Here is a 23,500-nt window from a genome sequence, read left to right as displayed (position 1 = left end):
GGAGGCGTTGAGGGCCGGGCTGCGGTTCCGCGCCGCAAGACGCCCACTATCGCGCATGCTCAAACGAAGCACTCGATACTTCCGCCTCCGGTGGCTTTTTCTCAAGCGTTTCCAAAGTGGGAGACCGTTTAGTGTGCTTCTCTGGCTTTGGATTGGTAAGTTGCGCATGGAGATCACATCATCCACCATGTGGAACTGGAAGAGATCTGCTAGAACTCAGTCGTATTTTCTTTGATATTTTCTCCTGAAACCTGAGTTCTGAAAATGAGGCAGAAAGAGTGGAGAAGCGTTGGTTACCGTGGCAACTGCTTGACGCCAGTGTAGTTTGAGAATTTAGGAAGTGAACTCTTCCCTGTAATGACGCCTTAAAATACTTGTGGGTCGGATGCAGATTTGGGTGTTACTTCAAACCCATTCTCCAAGCCTTAGGATTTGAATTTAAAAGGTTTCTTCTGACTGTAATGTAGATGAGGCAGGAGAACTAGTTATAAAGCTAGTTCCTTAGTCGAGGCGCAGTTTGAAGATTTACGGAACTAGGTGAGAGCGGGGAGAGGATAGGAAAATGCTGTCGTAGCACCATCAGCATCTATCGGTTGGTGGTAGACCGGGACTGAGGAGGTGGGCCCCGCGCATTTTGAGGTTTAAGTCCATGTTTATTTGTAGCTGTCAGTTCTACTCTTTTGGCCCCTTCTACCCAGAGCAGGAGGACGCTGTTCATGCTAAATCTTTCTGGTTTCTAAAATATGAACCTCATCTTTCTTGTAAGGTTGGGCTATACTGCGTAATTTTAAGCTTCTCGGGTTTTTCAACATGTAAATTAAATAAGACATTTCAAAAGTAAAATTTTCTAAATTAGATGGTGTATATGCCTGGTGTATATAAAAGGACTTGATATTTAGTCGTGTTATATATTACTTAACATATATATGCATCACTTTGTTGTGTTTTACAATTAAAGGAACAAAAAAACCCCTTTCTTTTGGTTTGCTTTTTTGGATGAATTCTTTTTTTGACTGACTGATATAATTAAACTCATGTCTTACCTTAAAGAAACTACCAAGTGTCATTCCTTTAAATTTTGCTGATCAGATGATTCTTACTAAATGAAAAGAGATGACTTTTTTTTTTTTAATAGCTCAGAAGCCTGTGGATTGAGTTGTGCAAATACTGATTTTAATGTTCTCAGTCTGGAATCGCTATGAGTGATTTCAGTGAAGAACTGATAAGGCCCTCATCAGAGGATGATAAGGTGGAAAAATGTGTGCTTTCTGGTAAAGGAATGTATTTTCCTTGGCTCCGAAAGCTTGTGGAAACTGTAGGTAAGTAAAATAATTAGTAATTTTTTTTTTTTAAAAGATTTATTTATTTATTTGTGTATACAGAACTGGGGTACAGGCCAGAGGCTCAGGGGCGGTGAGAGGCTTCACCAGAGACAGAGTGGGGAGCAGAACAGGCAGAACGACAAAGTACACTGCTGAGGGAAGCAGCGGGCGGGTCAGGAGAGGTCTGGCTCGCCATGTGGTCTCCTCCGGGGCAGGAGGCAGCCGGGAATCGAACTCATGCGGAAGTGGCTTCAGCTTCTTAGTGCTGTGCTTTAACCCGCTGCACCACCAGGGAGGGCCAATAATTAGTAATTTTAACGTTAATGAAAGGAAGTAAGATTCAGTGTGGATACAAAATGAAAAACCAAGGTTGTTTTTCTGATCAAAATAGATGAATTTTTTTTAATTATAAGGGAAAAAAGGTGTTGTTTTTAATGTGTTATTTTCTTAGAATTAATAGCAACCTGTAATACACTTTTTTTCAGGGGTGCAATACAGCATTATATGACTGGTAATGGCTAAATATTGGGAGATACTTTGGTGAAGAAGAAACAAGCTCTACCTTTGAAGAGTACATTAACCTAGGAAGCATTCAAGAGTGTCTGTCACATTACATTGAATTCATTCCTAATATAGTTGGTCTATAATACATTTCAAAAATAGTATATCCTCCTTTTTCATCTAATGTAAATATAAGCATTTTTTTCTGTGGGATGAATAGCCTATCAGAATGTAGAAAAGAAGGAGTTACTGTTTGTTGTATTGGGTGGTGTAGTTTAGATGTACTTGAATTAGCACTTTGTTTATTGCCCTGAAATACATCTTCCTTGGCTGATTTTTTGTTCTCCTTGAGTATTTTGTAAAATAATTGCTGTCAAGATTGCTTTCATATGGTACCTAGTAGTCCATGTGTACTTCACAGAGGTAAGGGTACCTCAGCTAAACAACTCCTGGCCTGTAGGGCTCTTACAGTCCTACAGGAATGGAAGAGGAGGTTGTCACATGTAACTTGTTCTTCATACAGCAGAGTTGTAATTCAGCCCAAATATTGTTTAGAGAGCTGAAATCTTATGTCTACAACTGTTTTAATCTCATTTGCATTTAACATTTGTTGAGTTACTTGGAACTGGGTCCTTAAAAAAAGTAAAATCCGGGCCCTCCCTGGTGGCGCAATGGGTTAGGACACAGCACTGCAAACTGGTCACAGCCTCTTCAATGTGAGTTTGATCCCGGGCCAGGAAGGTGACCCACATGGCGCGGCAGACCTTTCCTGACCCACCCGCTGCTCCCTCAGCAGTGTACTTCATTGATCTGCCTGTTATGCTCCCCACTCTGTCTCTGGTGAAGCCTCTTACCTCCGGCACCTCTGGCCTGTACCTAGTTCTGTATGCATAAATAAATCTTGAAAAAATAAAAAAAAGATTAAAAAAAAATTCCCTCTTAGCATTTTCACATGGTGGGTGGGTAATAAACACTGCTTACCTGATTGTTTTTACCCATTCTAAGTACCTGGTATGGTGCTTTTGGAGCTCTGACCCAGAGATTCTACCCAGATTGTTTAGCACAAAGAGGAAAGAACAATTAACAAGAGATTTGAAGGATCTGGTTACTGGTAGCTCAAGAGCATCTAATTAAGACATCTCTAACTTAACCACACTTCTTTATTAGCCAAATTCTACTTGAAATAGTGTGTTTCAAGTAAAACTAGCTTTGCTATTTGCTGGTTGACTTGGTTAAGTCGTACTTATTGTTATACTTGTTAAGACTCCTGCTTGTCAGAAGGAAGTTTTTTGAACTAAATCAAGGTCACTATGGATGAAGACACTTCTGTTTGATCTTTTTAGAGACTGGAGGGAGAAAGGAGAAAGATTTTGCCCAGACAACAAATGCTTGCTTAAATTTTATCCAAGAAGCTCTGCAGAAGCAGCAGTGGCAGCGAGCTGCAGAATACATGCACAGTTATTTACAGATCTTGGAAGACTCTGACAGCTACAAAAGGCAGGCTGCTCCCGAGGTAACTTGGTGTGAATTTACTGGAGGAAATACAGGTTTCTGGGACATTATGCCTCTTGAGCTCCACCCAGCTTTTTCAGCATCTCAAAAATTGATTTTACCAAAAATTACTAAAAGTAGTTTTAGATGGAGAGTTTGTATGCATACATTTGTTCACACACTTTTTACTTGCTGTCCTTTTAGGACACAAAATCTCACATTCCCCATACTTAGTCATTGGTTTTACCTGAACTCTTCCTTGGTCTTATTTAGTTCATTTCAATAATTCTTCCTTCTTTCTGTATGGCTGTTGTTTTCCACTTCTTTAGCAGTTTCTCTTCATTACAAATATTATTTCTTCCATGTTAAAATCATCTCCTGACCCTACTACCTCCACTAACTAGGCCCTATTTTTCCACTCCCTTCCAGCAAAGATCTTTGAAAGAGTTATATATACTTGTTTCATCCAAATTCTCTCCAGTTAGGCTCCCTCTTAGTCCCACCGTCATCATTTCTAGATTGTTTTGTCATGGTCAAGAGTAAGATTTTCACTTTACTGAATACAGTGGCCAGTTTTCAATGCTTTGTCAACGTGCACAACAGAGTAGGCCACCCCCTGCTATGTGACAGCGTGTCTTCCTGTAGCCCCCAGCACACTGCCCTCTGTCCTTTTTCTGCTTCCTTGCTTATCCTTCAGTCTCCTAGTGTGGCTGCTGCTCTTCTCCTTGACCCTTGGAGTGCTTCAGAACTCAATCATTAGACCTCTTTATCTGAACACTCTTGATCTTGATTTAGTTTTATGACCTTACATCTAGTCTATAAGCTAGAGATTCCCAATTGTATTTCTGTTATTCAGACATCTTTTGCAAGTTCAGATTCTTATATCCAGTGGTCTACTTCACTTTACTGCTTGCATAACTAATGGTCATGTCATACTAACATATGTAAAGGGGTCTCCTGACCCTTGGAGTGCCTCAGAACTCAATCATTAGACCTCTTTATCTGAACACTCTTGATCTTGATTTAGTTTTATGACCTTACATCTAGTCTATAAGCTAGAGATTCCCAATTGTATTTCTGTTATTCAGACATCTTTTGCAAGTTCAGATTCTTATATCCAGTGGTCTACTTCACTTTACTGCTTGCATAACTAATGGTCATGTCATACTAACATATGTAAAGGGGTCTCCTGCTCATCCCTGTCCAGTCTTGTTTTCCTCATTTCAGATCATGTTTACTTTATGTATGATTGATAAGCCCCAATTCTAAATAGCATTTGCTTTCTTTCATAACTCATATCCAGACCGTCAAAAAAATTATGTTGACTCCACTTTCAGAATATACTTGCAGTCTGAGTGCTTCTCGCCCCCCTGGTTAAGCGCCTTCATCCAAGCCACCATTACCTCAGAGACAACCGCTCACCTTCCTTCACCTCCCTTTCAACATAATAGCCAGAGTGATTGTCTCTTTTTCTTAAATAGTTTTATTTAGATATAACAAACACACACCATACACCCATTTAAATCACACAATTCAAGGTTTTTTTGACTATTGTAAGATATAACACCATTACCAAATCTAAATTTTAGACCTTTTTGTCCCCAAAGAAGAAACCCTATACTTAATTGCATTTGCTGTTTTTACCCTTAACCACCAGTCGTTGGCAACCACTGGATCTATGTACTTTTTATTCTGGTATTTCATGTCAGTGGAGTCCTTTGGCCTTTTGTGGGTCACTTGCACTGAACATAATGTTTTCAAGGTTTATCCATGGAGTGTTTCCTTTTTATTGCCAACTTATATTCCGCATGGATGTATCACATTTTCTGTATCCACTCTTCAGTTGTTAGACATGTGGGTTGTTTCCTCTTGTTGCTGATAAATAATGCTTTTATGAACATTCACATACAAGTGTTTGTATGAATGTTTGTTGATGTATCTTTTGGAGCTGTACCGTGGAGTGAAATTGCTGAGTCGTATGGTAACCAACTATTATGCTGTTTTCCAAAGTGGCTACACCACTTACATTGCTACCAGCAATATATGAGGGTTCCAATTTCTTCACATCCTCACCAATACTTAGCTATTTTCTGTCTTTTCGATTGTAGCCATCCTTGTGTTGTGAAGTGGTGTCTCATGGTGATTTGACTTTACTGCCCTAATGACTAATGGTGTAGCACGTTCCTTTAAAACATAAGTCAGATCCTGTCATCCTTCTGCTAAAAACACTGTAATGGCTTTTCATTTCACTCATAATAAAAGCCAGAATCCTTCTGATTGCCAGTAAGTTCACGATCTGCTCATTTCTTTCCCCCTCTCTCCTTTCACTTCATCTCTTAATGTCTCCTACTTTTTCCTCTTTAACCTCTCTGGCCTCTCCTTGCTCATACTGAACAAGTCAGAAATACTCCTGCCTGATTGCATTCACCCTAGCTATTTCCACGATGTGGAAAGGTTTTTCTTCAGATATTGCTGTGGCTTCCTCATTCAAGTCACATTTTCAGTGAGGACTAACATGACTATCTAATAAAACTGCAGGGGCCTATGAGTCCCCTCTGCTCTCCAACTGGCACTTTTATCACTTTTTCCTGTTTTAACATTGTAATCAGAAAAGTAAAATAGCTTTTGTCAGCAGAAATTAAGATAAGGATATTATATTTCTCTTAGTAATTTTTGTTTTGGCAGATTATTTGGAAACTTGGAAGTGAAATTCTATATTACCACCCTAAAAGCAATGTGGAGACTTTCAATACCTTTGCAGACCGGATGAAGAATATTGGTGTCATGAATTACTTAAAGGTGAGAACTAGGTTTTGTCAGTTTAAATTTACATTGTTCATTGTTATAAGTTGCTGTGTTGGTGATAAACATGACATAAAAAGGGTTAAGACACCTGGATAAATAAGAGTAGTGGAAAGAAAGAAAGCATCATGAGAACTATTTCCTTGTCATTTTTTGTCACCTATTGGGTTCACTGACTGGAAATGCCTTCTCTTAGAAGATCTCTGGCACTTGTGCTTTGTTGTGATGATGGGCCAAATTGTACTATTTTTCTGAGGTTATTTGAACTCCCTAGGAATAGGTACATGTGAGGCAAAAAAGTGCCAGACGCATTGAGAATTTAAATATGTGAACTGTCTTTTCATGACTATAAGATATCACCTCACTTTGATTAAGAAAACAGTTTAATTTTCAATAGTTTTAAATGCTCATAATTTTAATTTTTTCATTTTTCCTAAAGAACATAGCTCTGCCCGCCATATCTGTCCATATTGTCAACAGCTACTTTTAACCTGAAGATGATGTACTTAAGTAGCTGTTGATGGAGAGACTATATCCCACAAGTCCTTGTTCTCTGATTCTTTTTTTTTAACTTTTTCTATTTCCCAAAATTTGTTTTATTGTGATTAAAAGAACACAAAGAATCCATTTTGAAGTGTCCAGTTCAGCAGCATTAATACATTAAGTGTTGTGCAACCACTGGTGTTTACAAAACCTTTCCATCATCCCAATCAGAAACTGTGTCTCCCCTACCCATGACACTACTACTTACTGCCTCCTTGTCTTAGCCCTTGGTAATCTCATCTGTTTTCTGTCTCCGTTAATATCTAGATATTCATTAGAGAATCTTACAGTGATTATAGTTTTGTGTCTGGCTTATTTCACTTAGTGTGTTTTCAGAATTTATCCACATTGCACCATATCACAGAATACTCTTGTTTTTTTAGCATTCTATTATATGTATCACATTTATTTATCCAGTCATCTGCTTTGAGTTGTTTCTCCCTTTGATGATTGTGAATAATGCTGTATTGAGCATGGACCTTCAATTACCTATTTGAGAGCCTGTTTTTTCAGTTCCTTTGGGTATATGGTATATACACCAAGGAGTAGAATTGCTGCATCGTGTTATATGACACGAACCTGCACATTAATTTATATATAGGAAATACAAATAAGCATATAATTCTACTGAATTTTCTAGGAATCACCAAAATGCTTCCAGCTATCACATTTTACATTCTCCCAGCTTTCTGATTAAAAAAAAGATTTCTCCTAGTTTAGAATCCTTTTTTGACCTCATTTACTAATTTAGGAAAAATGTACAAGTTTCTACTTGTGTGTCAGGCACTCTCATCAACTTGTTCCTTAGTGGACCAGGTCTGCTGTGAGTGAAAATTAAATGGAGCCAGCTTCTGGCCACTTAAGGAAGCACTTTCCAACTATAATTAGAGAAAGGAAGAGCTTGCCTTGGCATTGTTTGCTCCTTTCTCTTTTGTCTGTAAGATACCTGGTAGGCATTTGATTGGAGACAGAGGCTAGAGCTTTAAGTAAATTTTAGGTTGGGGCATGTCCTTTTGAGCACAGAAGCTACAATTCAGTAGAAGAATGCTAGGCAGAATCTTACCAGTGACTTCAGCATCTGAAGGTGATAGAGAGGTAGTCATTAAAAGTAGGGTTTTTTGTTTTTGTTTTTGTTTTTGTTTTGGTAATACTTTTGAAAGCACAAATTGCTGTTTTCCAGACAGTATTTTAGACATAGTTCTCACAGTAGAGGGAGACAGGCATATAATTGGAATTAGCTGTTAAGGGTACCACAGTAGAAATGCAACATATGGTGAGAAGACAAAGTAAAATAGGCTGCTCTCTGAAATTTGGGCTGGAATCAAATGTATAGAGGAATCAGGAGAACAGGAAGTGATGTTTGAGATGAAACTGAAAAGCTAGAGGGAAAGGGTACTGTGGCACACAGGGAGGTCATGAAGAGTATAACAGCCCTGTGTACAGTGCTCTTACTTTTCAAAAGATAATTGGGTAGAAGTCAGGGGAGGTGGCTGGACCCGTGTGCCGCTCCCAAGGGTCTTGGAGCTTATGCTATAGGCAGTGGGACCCACTGAAGGCATTTGAACAATGACCAGCAAGCTATAGTTTCTTTGACTTTTTCATGGGAAATAGATTGAGAGATCAGCTGAAATGAAAATCTCGAACTCTGAGTTGACTCTACTAACATAATTAACTGTCCTTCCCATTCTCCTTCTCCTCCATGTCCTCCTTCCTTGTGCTTCTTGTTCTTTATGTAATTGTTCTCACTGCTTCTCCTCTGTCAGAGATACACTTTGCTTTCTATCTGCACCAACACTATTCTTCAGTGCCATTAAAGATATTTTCTCTGAGCTTATACAGCATGTATAAAATAGTTATTAGTTACTGGATGTGGACCAAACTGTTAGGTAGTAGGCAAATATTTAGTCCTTGTGACACCCTTTGAAGCGTTGAGAGAATCTTCCCTTTTAACAGTGACATTTAAGGCTGAGTGACTTACTCAGGTGACGAGTTTATTAAGCAGTCTGGACTAGGACTCAGTTTTCTAAACCCCTGTTCTTTGCACTAGATCACACTGCCCTCTGTTGCGAGTTTCTGTAATGTAGCTCTCATTTACACAATGTTCATTATTTGTCTTTGTTGATTGTGCGGTTGAAAATTTGATGACAGAAACAGTGCTGTTAAATCATTTGTGTCCCTTTTTTTTTTTTTTTTTTAAAGATTTATTTATTTGTACATACAGAACTGGGGTACAGGCCAGAGGCTCAGGGGCGGTGAGAGGCTTCACCAGAGACAGAGTGGGGAGCAGAACAGGCAGATCGACGAATTACTGCTGAGGGGAGCAGCAGGCGAGACAGGAGAGGTCTGCCGCGCCATGTGGTCTCCTCCGGGGCAGGCGGGATTTGAACTCATGCGGAAGTGGCTTCAGCTTCTCAGTGCAGTGCTTTAACCCGCTGCGCCACCAGGGAGGGCCTGTGTCCCTTTTTTTAATCGTATTCTTACCAAGTTTAATGACCAAGGTTGTCTAATGACCTTACATTGGTGTGCTTTATTATTGTTACAGATCTCCTTACAACATGCCTTGTACCTCTTGCACCATGGAATGCTTGAAGATGCAAACAGAAGTCTCAGCCAAGCAGAGACATGGAGATATGGTGAAAAGTCATCTTCCCAGGAAATATTAATTAACCTCGTTCAAGCCTACAAAGGGCTTTTGCAATATTACACTTGGTCTAAAAAGAAGATGGAATTGTCTAAACTTGGTGAGTAAATGGGAATGAGCTTTTTCTTGTGATGTTGAGACTGAATCAGGAACAAAGGGAGCTTGGGGAGTAATCATTTCTCTAGTTCCAAGCCTGGCTTTATCCATAGTACAGGGAACATTTCTATTGATGTAAACATTTTGGTCATCATTTATAATATTGATGGTATATCAGACTTTCAGACATCAGTTAGATGATTCACAAGTCAAATTTATGACCACCATTCATTGCTTCTTTAAAACATGATTTCCAAGACAGTACACAAACTTTCCTCTCTTTGCATTGTTGCATATAATCAACATTTGGTTTTGTGGGTTTAGAATGACATTTATTTTGTTTATAGTGTTTGTCAGGATAGGGTGTTTAAAGAATAAAGAGAGAGAAAATTATTTCATTTCTGTACAGAAGATGTAGCAGTTTTCTTGACTTACTCACATCCCCTCCTCCCCAAATTAGCCATGTACCCTTCTTAAACTAAATTTCCTTTCTGTTACCTTTTCATGGCAATGTTGTCCTCGACTATCCACAGATTTGTATTTTTTGGAGCTGTCTAAATCTCTGCATTTTCTATATCTCACGTATTGTTCTCCATAGCTTCTCTAGGACAGACCCATATCATTTCATTTCCTCCTGTATCCAATTATCAGGCCTGCTGTTAGTCACATCACAGGTGGTGTCACAGTGTTTCCATACTATCCATGTAATAAGTAGTATTTCTTGCTTCTCCTGGCCTGTGGGTTCACTAACCTCAAAATTCCCTTCCTTCTTTCTATTTATGATCTCTCCCAAAACACTTCTCATATTCTTTCTTCATGATCATTTTGATCTTTGTGTAGTCTCTCCATCTACAGTGCCATCAGCCCTTTAAGACTTTAGAGCCCTCATTCTTGTGCCTTAAACCTTATAGATCAACAACCACATGTTCTGCCTGTATCATTTGGCTCTTCATCTCTGCTTTTCAGTTTTCCTGTTTTTTTATGTATGTTTTATATCATATCTTGTTAACTCTGCCTTATATGCCTCCTGAAATGTTTCTCTTTTGGAAGATACTGATATTGATTAGGTAAGTTTTTAAGTCATTATTTACTTTCCTCCTCTCAGATGGTCAAGTTGAAGTCAAGCAAATATTTGATGATTCAAGTAGTTGGTGGAACATGGCATTTACATCATAATTCCCATAGGTGGATGATTCAGTACCTCTTTGCAGCTGTTAGTGTTGTATGGCAACAGATGAAGAAGAGGGATTGTTATGTGGGTCTCCTTAAGATGATCTTTAACCCTAAATATCTGTTTAATGAGGGAAAAAAAGTTAAAACTAGTTCTGTGTAACCTAACACATAAGAAATATAACATGGGCACTTGTACTCAGAGTTGGTTTGCGATTGTTTCTGTGGCCTGTTCTGGTTGGTTTTCATGCACTGAGAACCACTTTAGTAAATTCAAACCCAGCTTATACTTACTTGGGGAGTCTTTTTCTTTAAAACATTTAATCTGGAACTGCCAGATTTTTTTCCAAGCAACCATGCCATTTATATTCCCAGCAGCATATGAACCTACTAACTTCACCTCTTAACTTTTGCCTTGCTTGCCTTTTGGGTTTGTTCTTATTCTGTTGATTTGATGTATTGGATGCATCGGTTTTCCAGGGACAGTCAGGGATTATAGAGCCCACTTGGACATGGTGTATAATCCTTTTTAGATGTTGCTAGATTCACTTTCAAAAGCATTTGTGAGGACTTTTGTGTCTCTATTCACCAACTTTCTGTGTTTGCCCGATTTTGATATTAGAATAGTACTACTGTCATTGAGTCACTTGGGAAGTGTCACCTCAATTCTTTTTTGGGGGAAGAGTTTGTGAAAAATTATTATCATTCGTTGAATGTTAGGATTCACCACTGAAGCTAAAGTGCATACACTTTTCTTGTGTGTAGTTTGTTAGTAATAATTCAGTGAAAGTTCTCAAAACTGACTGACTTTGAACCATCTTTTGTCTTTGGGCAGATGAGGATGATTATGCTTACAACGCAGCATCCCAGAATATGCTCAACCACAGTTGGAAGACATCTATAAATCTCGGTCCGTTGATTAAAATTCCGGGTGTTTGGGACCCTTTTGTGAAGTGTTATGTAGAGGTAAGTAGACCTTTCATAAAGTTTTATTAGGTCAATTTAGTTGTAAGCCAAATCTACTGATCAGAAGGCAACTGATAGAAGTGTTCAAAAAAAAAGAAAAGAATTTGATGTCTCTGGTCTGAATAATTTTTGTTATGTTTGTTATATTATCGTATACTATGAATGTTGCTCTTGTTTATCTTTCCCATTGGACAACATGTTGTGGTCACTTACATATAAAATAAAGAGCAATGGAATTGCAAATGCTCTGCTTTGTGGCTAAAGCCAAGTAGGGAGGCCGCTGAGGTGGCTGCATTGTGTGGTCTTCTCTCAGTTGGTAGTGTGCCCTACTTAAAGGACTTCAGTGCTTACAGCAATGGTTCTTAGGTTGCTGCATTTTTCAGTCACAAAATAAGGTCAGGAAAAAATGAGAAACCATGTGGGACTTTGTTGTAAGAGATGTGTCCCATAGATTGTAATATACTGCTGAAAGCAAGAAGTTTCCTTACTGTTATCTCTGTACAGTGAGTATGTTTGTTAGCTGTGTAGCTTTTGTACCCACCTGTAAATTTAAGCTGTGCCTTCTCTCTCATAGAGCTGTTTTGCAGAACTGCGGTAAGATATTATGACTTTTTATATAGGTGTTGGATTTCTATGGGGATCATGATGGAGCCCGAGAAGTGCTCACCAATTATGCCTATGATGAAAAGTTCCCATCAAATCCTAATGCCCATATCTACTTATACAACTTTCTAAAGAAAGAGAAGGCACCAAAAGAGAAACTAATAAGTGTGCTTAAGGTACAGAATTTTTCTTTAAGTTTTGAAAGGATTGTGGATTTGCTTTAAAATATCCGTAGGTCATTGCTTTCCAGCATTACTATCGCAGAGCCCACAGAAAATGCCAATGCATGTGTGACATAATCAGGTAAATGGGAAGCTGCAGGCTCCAGGCAGACCCTACACCACTGCCAACACCAGTGAGACTAAGGGGAGAGGGTCAATATATTCAGCAGCCCTGGGGCCACCCTGCTTGGAGAGCTCTACATTGCTATATTCAGAAAATCACCTTTATTGAAGTTTACCTTAGATGCAATGAAATACTACTTTTAAGCGTGCGCTTAGATGCATGGACAGACTAAGGCATCCACGTGCATCTACTCTGGCGGTGCTTGCCTTAGAAAGCCCTGTGTTATCTTTCACAGCTGCCAGCCTAGCCTTGCCCCAGGCAGTCATGGACCTCGGCTCTCCCTATAGATCAATTTTATTTTTTTAGAATTTTATATAAATGAAATTTGACAGTATGTATTCTTTCTTTTTAGTCTGAGTTTTCTTACTCTACACATTACCTTGTCAGTACTTTGTCCCTTATTATTGCTGGTGATATTCTGTTTTTATGCCTTTAGTTTAGTTTCCCTTTAGTTAGAACTGCTACTGTGCACACTCGTGCTTTTGTTTGCACGATTATTTATGTTTTAGGGATGGGGTCACTCCCTAAGAGTGGAATTGTTAAAAGGTAAGTCGAAGTTTTTAAGAAACTGCCGGCTGTTTTCTGAAGTGACTATGCCATTGACTTTCCCACCAGCACCTTCGGCACATCGGCCTCCATATCCATGCCAGTGCTTGCCAGCCTCGGAGTTAGAGCCATTCTGCTAGGTGTGCCATGGCCTCATTGAGGCTTTACCTTGCTACAACCTGCACAGTTTCTCTAAGGATAGTACTGTTGAGCATCTCTGAATATGCCTGTTGGCTAGTCATGTATCATGAAGTATCTAGTGAAATATTTTGATCTATTTTGGAGAGGACTTTTTTGTTTTCTTTTTATTTGGGAGCTCTTTTGTAACCTGGATTTTCTTTTCTTGTGACAAAATAGACATGTCAAAAATTGTACCATTCCAACCATTTTTAAGGGTATGCTTTTGTGGCATTTACTACATCACAGTTCTGTGCAACCATCGCTATTTATATCCACAACTTTTTCATCATCCCACATGGAAGCTCTGTATCCATTGAAGAATAATTGCCCATTAATTAGAGAAATTAACAAAGATTCATCTTTTAAATTCCTGGAAATTATATCAGTGTAAAGTTAAAACACCTCGAGAAGCAGATAGGGTAAACTTCTTTTTTTAAGTGTGTTGAAGTGAAAAATACAACGTTAGTTTAAATCCTATATTTTTGCGCTTCCTTGAAAATGGTCCTTTTTTTTAAAAAAAAGATTTATTTGTGTATACAGAACTGGGGTACATGTCAGAGGTACAGGGGCGGTGAGAGGATTCGCCAGACAGGGAACAGAACAGATTGATGAAGTACACTGCTGAGGGGAGCAGCGGGCGGGTCAGGAGAGGTCGCTGAGCCAGGTGGATCACCCCTGGGGCGGGAAGGAAGGGTTCGTACTCATGCTGAAGTGGCTTTAGCTTCTTAATGCTGTGTTTTAACCCACTGCACCACCAGGGAGGGCCCGAAAATGGTCCTTCTTATTCATAAAAAGAACAACTTTTATTTCTCTCTACTGTATAAAAAGGTTAACAATATTTATTTGAGCATTCACACAGTATTATGTTACTGAACATTCTTAAAAATAGCCACCCTTCTTGGGGTGTTTTACTTTATATAAATACTCTGACCTTTTATGGTTAATAAATACTCAGTAATCTCTTTTGTGACATGTTGGTTGTTTTCCCCTTATCTGCTAACTCAGTCCTGGCTTCTGAAACGAAATTGTTGTTAACTGTGGAAAACAATATAAAAATGAATAAAGAGAAAATAAAACGTTCCATCTACTTCCCTCCCCACCTGCTCCCGAACTATCTTTTTATTAGCAAGGATTTGTTTTTAAATAGCTTTTTGTAGAACACTTTCTATTCCCAAAATGAAAGTGGATTAAAGCAAAGTGTCCTGAGTCCTTATAGCAAGGGCAGATCAGTAAGATCTTTATTTGAAACCAAGCTAAAATTTGAAAAATGCTTTTAGAATGTGTAAAAATTCAAGGTTATTCTTTCTTTCAGATCTTGTATCAAATTGTACCATCTCATAAACTGATGTTAGAATTTCATAGATTACTGAGAAAATCAGGCAAGTAATTTTGTTACATATTTCTTCGTGCACACTGGAGAGTAGGGTCAGTAGACAGTCCTGTGCAGCAAATCTAGCCCACACCTGTTCTTGTAAGTCAAGGTGTGCCCATCATTCCCTAATGTCGGAGGCTGCTCTTGCACCTTGACAGAAGCGTGTTTGTGTTTGTGACTTAGCTCAGATAGTTCACAAAGCTTAGCTACTGCCTTCTCCTTTACAGTTTTCTGTCCCTTGTGATGGAAGGTTAGGCAATAATTAGCAAAAGAGTTAGGGAATTTGTTATCCCTACTCAATATAGAATGAACATGCTTCATAGGAAAAAGACTAGCTATGTCTAATAGGTACTAGGATTGCCTTGGTATTTCTCCTGCTAGAAGAGAACATATCTATTTGCACAAATAAGGCAGCAACTTTTAGTAATGTTCTCAGGAATCTAGAGCACATTTAGAGATTAAATATACCACCCTAATATATCAGTATGGATTAAATTATTTAACTTTCAGATTCATATAGAAGTATATAGGGTGTACTGAGTTGTTTTAATATATCAGTATGGATTGAATTAAACTTTTCAGATTCATATAGAAGTATATAGGGTGTACTGAGTTGTTTTAAACTGTTAACCAAATAAGAAGGCTTATGATTCAGTAATATTTTGTCCACTAATTTTGTTTAGCACTTCACTGTCTTGTGTTAACTATATGCTATGCCCATTTCAGACAAAGAAGAACACCACAAACTGGGGTTGGAGGTATTATTTGGAATCTTAGATTTTGCTGGATGCACTAAAAATATAATTGCTTGGAAATATTTGGCAAAATATCTCAGACAGACCTTAGTGGGGTAAGTTAGAGACTCAAAGCAATTACTCTGAGGTCACTGTAAATAATATTTCCCAGTATTTTAGCCGATAACAGTCTTTAAAGTTTCCTTTTATATTTTCGTTCTTGAATTGTTTCTTAAGCTGTTTTCTTCTGAATACATCAGAAGCAAGGAAATGAAGGAATCTATTAAGTTTTTTTATGTTATTAAAAGAAACATTCCTTACACTTTACTGCTAAGAAGTATGTGTGTTTTCAAATTAGAAATTAGGACCACATGGGGTCACTGCTACTGTTCATAAAGGACTTTGTGGTGTATATGATCCTCTTCTAAAACCCCAGTTGTTTTCAATGAGGTGTGAGACCTCATATGATCATCAGAAGTTATTTGTTCAACAAATGTTTAAGTCTGTTGTGAACTAGTTATCTAAAACTATCCCACTGACCCTGTTGACATTAGTGCCACATTTTGAATAAAAAGCCATTGGAATGGTCTTTATCGTTTTTACTTTTTTTACGAGAAGAAGGGATATCATAGAATTTGGTTTCATTTATCATGTCCACTTTCATTGCTTAGGGAATTCATTATCAATGGGAACTTGTTTCAGGCTTTTGATATGACTTTACCTGGAGATACTGATCATGAAATGTTTCTGGTGTGATATATCAGTGTATTTAGTGTGGATTCCCCTGCTCCCCTTGTCAGGATGTAGTCTTGGCACCCAGAGTTTCTGCAGTCAAGTTAAAAGGTAGAGTAAGGCAGGGAACTCACCCGGACAAAAGTCTTAGATTGAGGCTATCTGCTGAAAACAGCAGACAGTCATTATGACCAGATTAGCATAACCAGTTAGACCACCTTGACAGGAAGTTAATGTAAACCGGGAGTAGAAAGCCAATGTTTTGATCAGTAGCTACAATGGGACCCCCAGGTAACAGTCCCTATCCATTGCCCCCTAGCTTGTGCCAGACAATTATACATCCCCAATCCATACTTCCACAGCACACATTCCTCCACGTACTTGTACTTATCCATCTTCCCTGAGTCTGATACGGAGACTGGCCCAGAAAATAGGTGCTGCATCTCTAGAGGTGCAAACCCCTTTAGGTCTCTCTCACTCCCCACTTGGACTTTGAGTTATCTTTCCTCCTTCCCTCTCTGTTCTCAGTGCTCTGCCCCCACTCCCACCCCAACATACTCACTGTAAACGACTTTGCAAATTCAAAACAATATAAACCCATGGAGGTTTGAAGGCAGAGAAATTTACTGTTCATCTTTTTAACCTCTAGAAGTTAGAGGAACTACTAATCTCAAGAAGTTTATAGCCCTGCCACAGTGTGCAATAGGTGTTAAGTATTTTTCTCAATTAAATTATTGATAAACACTTAGCATTTCTTTGGTTCAGCTGTCAAATCCATATGTTCTTGCAATTGTATAATAATTGTATCTTAATGCAGACAGTAATTCTTCATAGTATATGATTTAAAGTAAGGGTTACAATAACTTTAAAGTAATGATAATAAGAGCTAGCATTTGCAGACATTCACTTTGTACCAGACAGCATACACAGAGACCTGTTTTGCAGCTGGTCCATTCTAGTAGCAATTTGTGAGTAGGCAGAGAGGTTAAGCAACTTGCCCAAGATTACATATATACTAAGTGGAAGATCTGAGATTTGAGTCCAGGATTATGATTTGAGAGTCTGTGATGTTAAGTGTTAGGCTTTGTTGACATGGCTGTTTAATTAGTTAAGTAAAAAATGGGATTTGTAGTTCAAAGAGAATGCACAAGGGTTTTGTAAATGTGCTATATGCTTTGACCACACTCAGATGTTAGTTTGGAAGCATCTTCCTTGTCATCTCTCTAGACTCTACTTCTATTCAGATTATGAGAGTATGGTTGTCCTATCATTCATTTTCCCTTTTGACATTTTCTTTTCCAGAGATCATCTTGCCTGGGTTCAAGAAGAGTGGAACTCCAGGAAAAACTGGTGGCCACACTTTCACTTCAGCTTGTTTTGGGCAAAAAGTGATTGGAAGGAGGATAAAGCCTTAGCTTGTGAGAAAGCTCTGGTAGCTGGAATATTATTAGGAAAAGGTACTTTTTCTTTTTCCTTGACATGGCTTTTGAGTGATTTTTAAATTCCAAAGGATGGCCATTCATATTGAAGCTTACCTGATAAAGGACTAACACACTAGATGCAGGAGCATTGTCCGGAGAAAGGAGTTAGGACAAGTAATCTTAAAAGGAATCCATAGATTAAAAAATAAGAGTTTTCATGTTGTTGACTGTGATTCGTCTTTATGCACTAAACTTTATTGTCTTTAGGCACCAGTAAGATAGGGGATGCAAAAATTCTCATCACAACAAATTTTATAGTTCTGTATGACGATGATGCTAACAACTACACTTATTCTGGGATCATTTTCAACGTATCCTAATATCAAATCATTAATGCTTAGACCTGAAACTAATGTAATGCTATGTGTCAGTTATAACTAAAAATGAAGAAAATAGCATGTACAGACTCTTTACATAACAAAACACCATTTAGAAAGCTATTTACTGTTTAGAAAGTTTGCTGAGATTGTCTGGTCTTTTAGAAGTCTTTTAGAAAAGATGTCTTTTCATTGGTTTACAATAGTTCTCTGTTACTGTATTTCTTATCTGTCCTATAAAGATGAAACCTTTTCTTCCTTTAAGAAAAAAATACCTTACGTTAACTCACTTAATGATCCTCTTATGGAAAAGGAAAGTTGAGCTTTTTTGGTGGAATATTGTGGATGTGAAGACTCTGGCATGCTTTTGTGCCACTGAAATAGCTAGTCAAGTCAGTCCTCATTTTGACACACTGCGTCTGATGGGGAGAGTGAGCCTCATTGTGTCCTGGAGTAAGCAGTTGTTTTGGAGAGTCTAGGGCACCCTGAAGAGTTTCTTCATTCCAGTATGGTTTGCATTATTATGGAATTAGCATTCTTAGGAAATGTTTCAGATTACTACATTTAATAAAATACTGGGGACAAAACAGATTAAAATATAAGAAAGGAGTTTGAAGATTTCTCTGTAATATGCTCATGACAAGGAACAGAAATATGATTCAACTGTGATTTCTGACTAGTTTTTATGGGTATAGAGCTATCTATACAGGTATCTAAAGGCATCTATGGTCAAGCAGAGTCTGAAGACCTGAGTTAACCCTCCAGCTCTGTGTCTTACTCGCCATGTCTTTTCAGTTGAGCAGTTACTCTGCAGGAGCTTGTTCTGTTTACTTACGGCATAGTGATCAACGTCAAGTGGATATCACAGTGCCTTACACATACTAACCTACTCTGTCTTGAAAATGGACACATTTCATTTAGGAGGGTAGTGTAGGGTGGAATCAGTCTTTTCAGGAGGTAAGCTGGATTTTGTTCTGCTCTGGTTTCCATCATTACATTCTAGGACTCAGGTTGCTTCATACCTCGAGCAGAGTGACTGCCCTCCTCTCCATGCTCTGCTAACTGCAAGCTGGGTCCCTTTCTCCTTTGAGTGACACTTCCTTCTAACTAGGCCATTTGGCTGCCCTGTGACTTCTGCTCTGCTGGGCTCCAGGAAAGTCAGGTGTTTGTAACATATTTGGCCTTTCTCTATGTCTGAATGAATGCAGGTTGTTTCCAACTTTCTATAGGTGAAAGCAGAAATCTATAAAGTATTTTGCTCTGGCTAAAGTAATAGATGTGTTTAGAGATAAATGATTATATTAGTACACAGACACCACTGTTGCTCAGCTGATAAAATATTAGCAATTCAGGTGTACTTTTCTCCAGGGATAATGAAATGGTTACTAGAGGTACAGGTATATCCTGGCAATTTCCTGGAGGAAAATGGAGGTATATGCATGTGTACATGCCTCTGTGTATGTGTGTGTGTGTGTGCATACTGAGACTGTAATTAATGTTTCATGTTTGATTTAGATGTCATTCATTTATCAGATATGAAATAACCTCTTATGATATCCAAGCTTCATTTTTCTTACAGAAATTTGATACTCTAAAATATTTGACAAGTGATCCTGGTAGCTGGAATGACTAGATCAATTTATTCTATCTTACAATATGTTTATTCTAATTCTTCACATGAAGGTTTTCTACTAAGAACTTTCTTACTGTTATAGATGTATCTTTGTGTTATAAGATAGCATTGAGAGGGAAACTAATAATTTGCCTTTTGGAGATTTGTGTTACATATATATATATATATAATATGCATATAACCTTAATGAGTGTTTTGCTAAGGAAGTATAGAAAGCCACTAACACATGTGCTTTAATTACAATGGATCAGAAATGTCTGTGTAAGAAGCTGTCGTTTCATTGGTGAATTTGCTGGGGACACACTAATACAGATGACACAAAAGAGTCTGTCTTCATAATCATTAGGATTCCAGAGCTGAAGCATAATTTTAAGAATGTAGAATTATACTTGAATTTGATTAATATTAACTTTTTTTTATTTTGCTCTATTGTGTTTTAGGTTGTAGATACTTTCGATATATTTCAAAACAAGATCATCACGTCTTAACAAAAAAAATTAAGCAGATGAAGAAAGCAGTGAAGAAACTCAGTATTGTAAATCCATGACACTGATGTTGAAATTTATTTCGGATTAGAAACTGCAGAACAGTAGCTCAGAATTCTGGTGGTTGTTGAATGTATTTATTTGTTATTTTAAGAAGGTAGTTTGTATGGTTACAAAAATTTTTTTTCATGTTTTCTATGAATTACACCTAGAGAAAGTCTCACTGCCTTTTTTCTTTGTGAAAGTATATATTTTATACTGTAATATTTATTAAATAATTCTTGAAATAAAAGACTTGTTTAATTAGAAAATTATCTTCATACCAGTTATTGCTTTTTAGTGATAATTTGCCTTTGACTGCTATGTAAAGCTTGTGAAATGAAATTATGTTCACCTTTGATTCTAAATGATATTTAAGATATTAAGTCTATTAAGAAAGTTTGGAAACAGAAGGATTTAGACACGGTAGTAAGACATTGCACTTTGGGCTAAGTGACCTGATAGAGACGTACTATGGGTCAGGGAAGGTGGAGGAAACTGGCTGCCTTCAGCTGTCAGTGGCCTAATTTCAGGACTGTAGGTTGTTTTGTCTGGCACAGAAATCTTCGACACTTCAGAGCTCATATGTCCTTTTCCCTTCTTTTGAGAACTAAGATGCAGCAGTAGGTAACTTGGTATCCTTGGGTCACACAGGAAACCCACTGGGAAAGCTTAACTGAAAGCCAAGAACAGCTTTCCTAAAATGCCTGCTGAGCTTTATAACATGTTACGATGACTGGTAGGGTGAGTGCTTCTTCAAAACTCTCTTGGCTCTTATACCTTTATTGTCCAATAACCAGTATGTGAGTTCCATGAAAACTCCCAACTTCAGAACAAGTCCAATATTTAGATGGCAAACCACACATTTTCCTACTGACTTACATATACACCTACTAATTTTAAGCCACCTGAGAGGAAATTAGGACAAATTTATGTTTTGTTAGCAATTTAATTGAGTATTTTACATTTAGTAAGAACTACCAACAACTAGTGATCTAACCATATATAAGGTTCTTTAACCTTTTCAGTTTCACTTCTTCACCAATCCCTGTCCGGCGTTGGCCATTGTCCACTGCCTAAAAATAGTTCTTTCGTGTTTTTTATTTAGGTCAGAAGATAGGCAAATTCAGTTCTATTAAAATTAGGACCTTTTACCTATTAAATGATGCCTTAAATACCACCTATACTACAAGCAGCAGTGATCGCAACACAAATTAACAGAAGATGAAAATAAACTCAAAGCAATAGAACAGTGCAAAGAATCTGGTGGGGGAAACTGGCATACCCATACCTTGATCTCAACTTGGATCTCCAACTGTGGGACAGCACATTTCTCTTGCTATAACAACCCAAGTTGTATTACTGGTTATCACAGCCCCAACAAGCTAATATTATACATATATGTAAAACCATGTTCACTTCCGAAGGGGGAGCTAAAGTGATTTAGGTGTTAGGTCCCAACTTATAGTTTCAGACTCATCTAATCAGAATCTGCTTTCTGTTCTTCCTCACCTGTACCTTAATCTGTGTGTCCGTGCAGACTTCACTACGACGTCTCCGTGCCTTCCAGCCTGATGTCACTCTACCCCTTAGCGTGCCTAGTGGCAATAGGTTCCTTCCTTCTTAATGTAACCGTCTTGCATTATCTGGACACTTATTTTCATCTTCTCAGAACTTAAACTTGAAAAGTTTGTTTCCTGTATCAGATTTTGCACCTGGTAATAACACACCTACTCAATGGATACTGAGCCATCTACTGTGAGATTTGTTGCTGCATAATTATTACAAAATCACATGTTACATAATTATATCTAGAATATTTATGTAATCCCATCTGAAATGTTAACATTTAATCATCAGAAACTTAATAACTGTCATTATGTATAAGGGACCTGCAAGTTGAGCTTGCTGTGTTAATTTGTAATCATTCTTGGCCCAAAACAGTAAGATCTGATTTGAATCCTGGGTTAGCAGATTTCTGTTTTATGACCCAGTTTTTTTTTTTTAAATGCTGTGCTATATATAATTCTATAATTGGAATCAATTATTTTTTGGGCTCAGTATTTTTTAGATGAAAAAAACACTGAGACAGATGTCAAGGAAAGATCAGAAAGTACTCTGAGAGCCTCCACGGAGTGAGAGAAGGCACTCTTTCTTACACTCTGCAGGGTCAGAAGGTTCCTCCCACTTCTGAGAAGCTCTTGGTGCCATGAATTCACTGGCTGAAGGTCCAAGTGTTACTTCTCCTGCCCAGGGCTTTCAGAGCAATGACATTATTTGACCTTTGAGTAAACAACCATGTGGAAACTTTGAGTTGTGGATGCTTGTTATGTTTAAAAAGCGACATGGACTACGTCTGATGGGAGCAGTCCAAAGAGAACACAGGGCTGTGTTGGCCATCAGTCTAGACACCAGTCAATTATAAAAATGTAAATTTTTTGGTATTTTTTTTAAGTGTGATGAATATTCAGTGTGATCTTGGGCTTTCATACCCCAGAGCACAATTTGGCTGGATGGAGGCTCACTGCCCCCTTTTGATGACATGCTAGCAAAGGCTGTTGTGTGTGGGACTCTCCCCTTACAAGCCCATCTGGACCAAGAAGAATCTTCAGTTTCATCTGCATTATACCAGGCAGCTTCTGCCAGTGAGATCATTCCTTGTGGAGAGGAGCCAGGGGAAGTGCCAGGGCCCAATGTCCACTGCAAGCCACATCCTGGCTTAGGCCTCCTTTTGGGTTTTGGGCTATTTGAGTTGGGGCCCCACGATTTCATCCACTCATTCAGTATCTGTTAAAGACCCACTCTGTGCAAAGGGGACTCGTAGAAAACGTGGCACATTCTTAAAATCTAATGTTGAAATACATACTGAGCAGCAGGAGCAGTACAGTTTTCCTACCGGTGATTGACCGTGTTGATTCATGAGAATATTTGTCTCTTGTTCCTTGTTACCAGATTAATCTGCTCAGATGTAGATTGATTCATCATTTTTCTCATGCTTGGATGCTTAAATGGTTTTCCTTTACCCTCTAATCTCAGAATTTCATTTGGGTATAAAGCAGTGGCAGCTTAGAAGATAGTTATATTTTAAAGACTGCCTTAAGATGAAATCCAGTGTAATTGATCCCTGAAATGATCCCTGAAAATCTCTTAAAATTGTGAGTAAAGTTCTTGAGCTAGCCTTATAACTAGAATTGCTGGAAAGTGACATATGGGTATGAATATTTCATGAATAGAGTAAGTACAATATATAATAAAACCCCATCTCAACAGTAGACTTCATCACACCAATAATTAAATAACTATTAAATAACTGCAACTGTAATTAAGCTATTTCAGTATCACTAAATATGGTTGAATTTATATAAATTTTTTTAAAGTTTATTTTTACATCATTTTGCACATTTTTTTTTCATCTCCATTGTAATCCCCACGGGTTTCCCATCACCAAATCACCCCTGTGCCACCACCATAGTCCCGTGCATTTCCATCCCTCCCACCCCC

The 23,500-nt window shown here is 38.1% G+C and overlaps 1 protein-coding gene across 1 annotated transcript; it reads left to right on the top strand.

Moving 5' to 3' along the window:
- The first annotated feature begins 81 nt into the window (after positions 1–81).
- Positions 82–20,185, top strand: TAF1A (TATA box binding protein (TBP)-associated factor, RNA polymerase I, A, 48kDa). Its single transcript, XM_004685451.2, has 11 exons — positions 82–155; positions 1,136–1,319; positions 3,167–3,336; positions 6,000–6,113; positions 9,202–9,400; positions 11,402–11,532; positions 12,153–12,311; positions 14,519–14,585; positions 15,305–15,428; positions 17,347–17,501; positions 19,916–20,185. Exons 2-11 carry the CDS (start codon positions 1,199–1,201, stop codon positions 20,020–20,022), a joined length of 1,347 nt encoding a protein of 448 aa, XP_004685508.1. The 5' UTR covers positions 82–155; positions 1,136–1,198; the 3' UTR covers positions 20,023–20,185.
- The last annotated feature ends 3,315 nt before the right edge of the window (positions 20,186–23,500 follow it).

The sequence above is a fragment of the Condylura cristata genome, unplaced genomic scaffold (assembly GCF_000260355.1).
Source record: "Condylura cristata isolate star-nosed mole 26May11 unplaced genomic scaffold, ConCri1.0 scaffold00018, whole genome shotgun sequence".
Classification (NCBI taxonomy): Eukaryota; Metazoa; Chordata; class Mammalia; order Eulipotyphla; family Talpidae; genus Condylura; species Condylura cristata.
This window is presented reverse-complemented; position numbering and strand designations above follow the sequence as displayed.

Bases quoted from the DNA above. Each gene is read 5' to 3' on its own strand.
- TAF1A (XM_004685451.2), top strand. From the start codon at position 1,199: ATGAGTGATTTCAGTGAAGAACTGATAAGGCCCTCATCAGAGGATGAT. The intron at 14,586-15,304 runs GCAAGTAATTTT...TGCCCATTTCAG, and splicing joins TAGATTACTGAGAAAATCAG to ACAAAGAAGAACACCACAAA. The intron at 17,502-19,915 runs GTACTTTTTCTT...ATTGTGTTTTAG, and splicing joins TGGAATATTATTAGGAAAAG to GTTGTAGATACTTTCGATAT.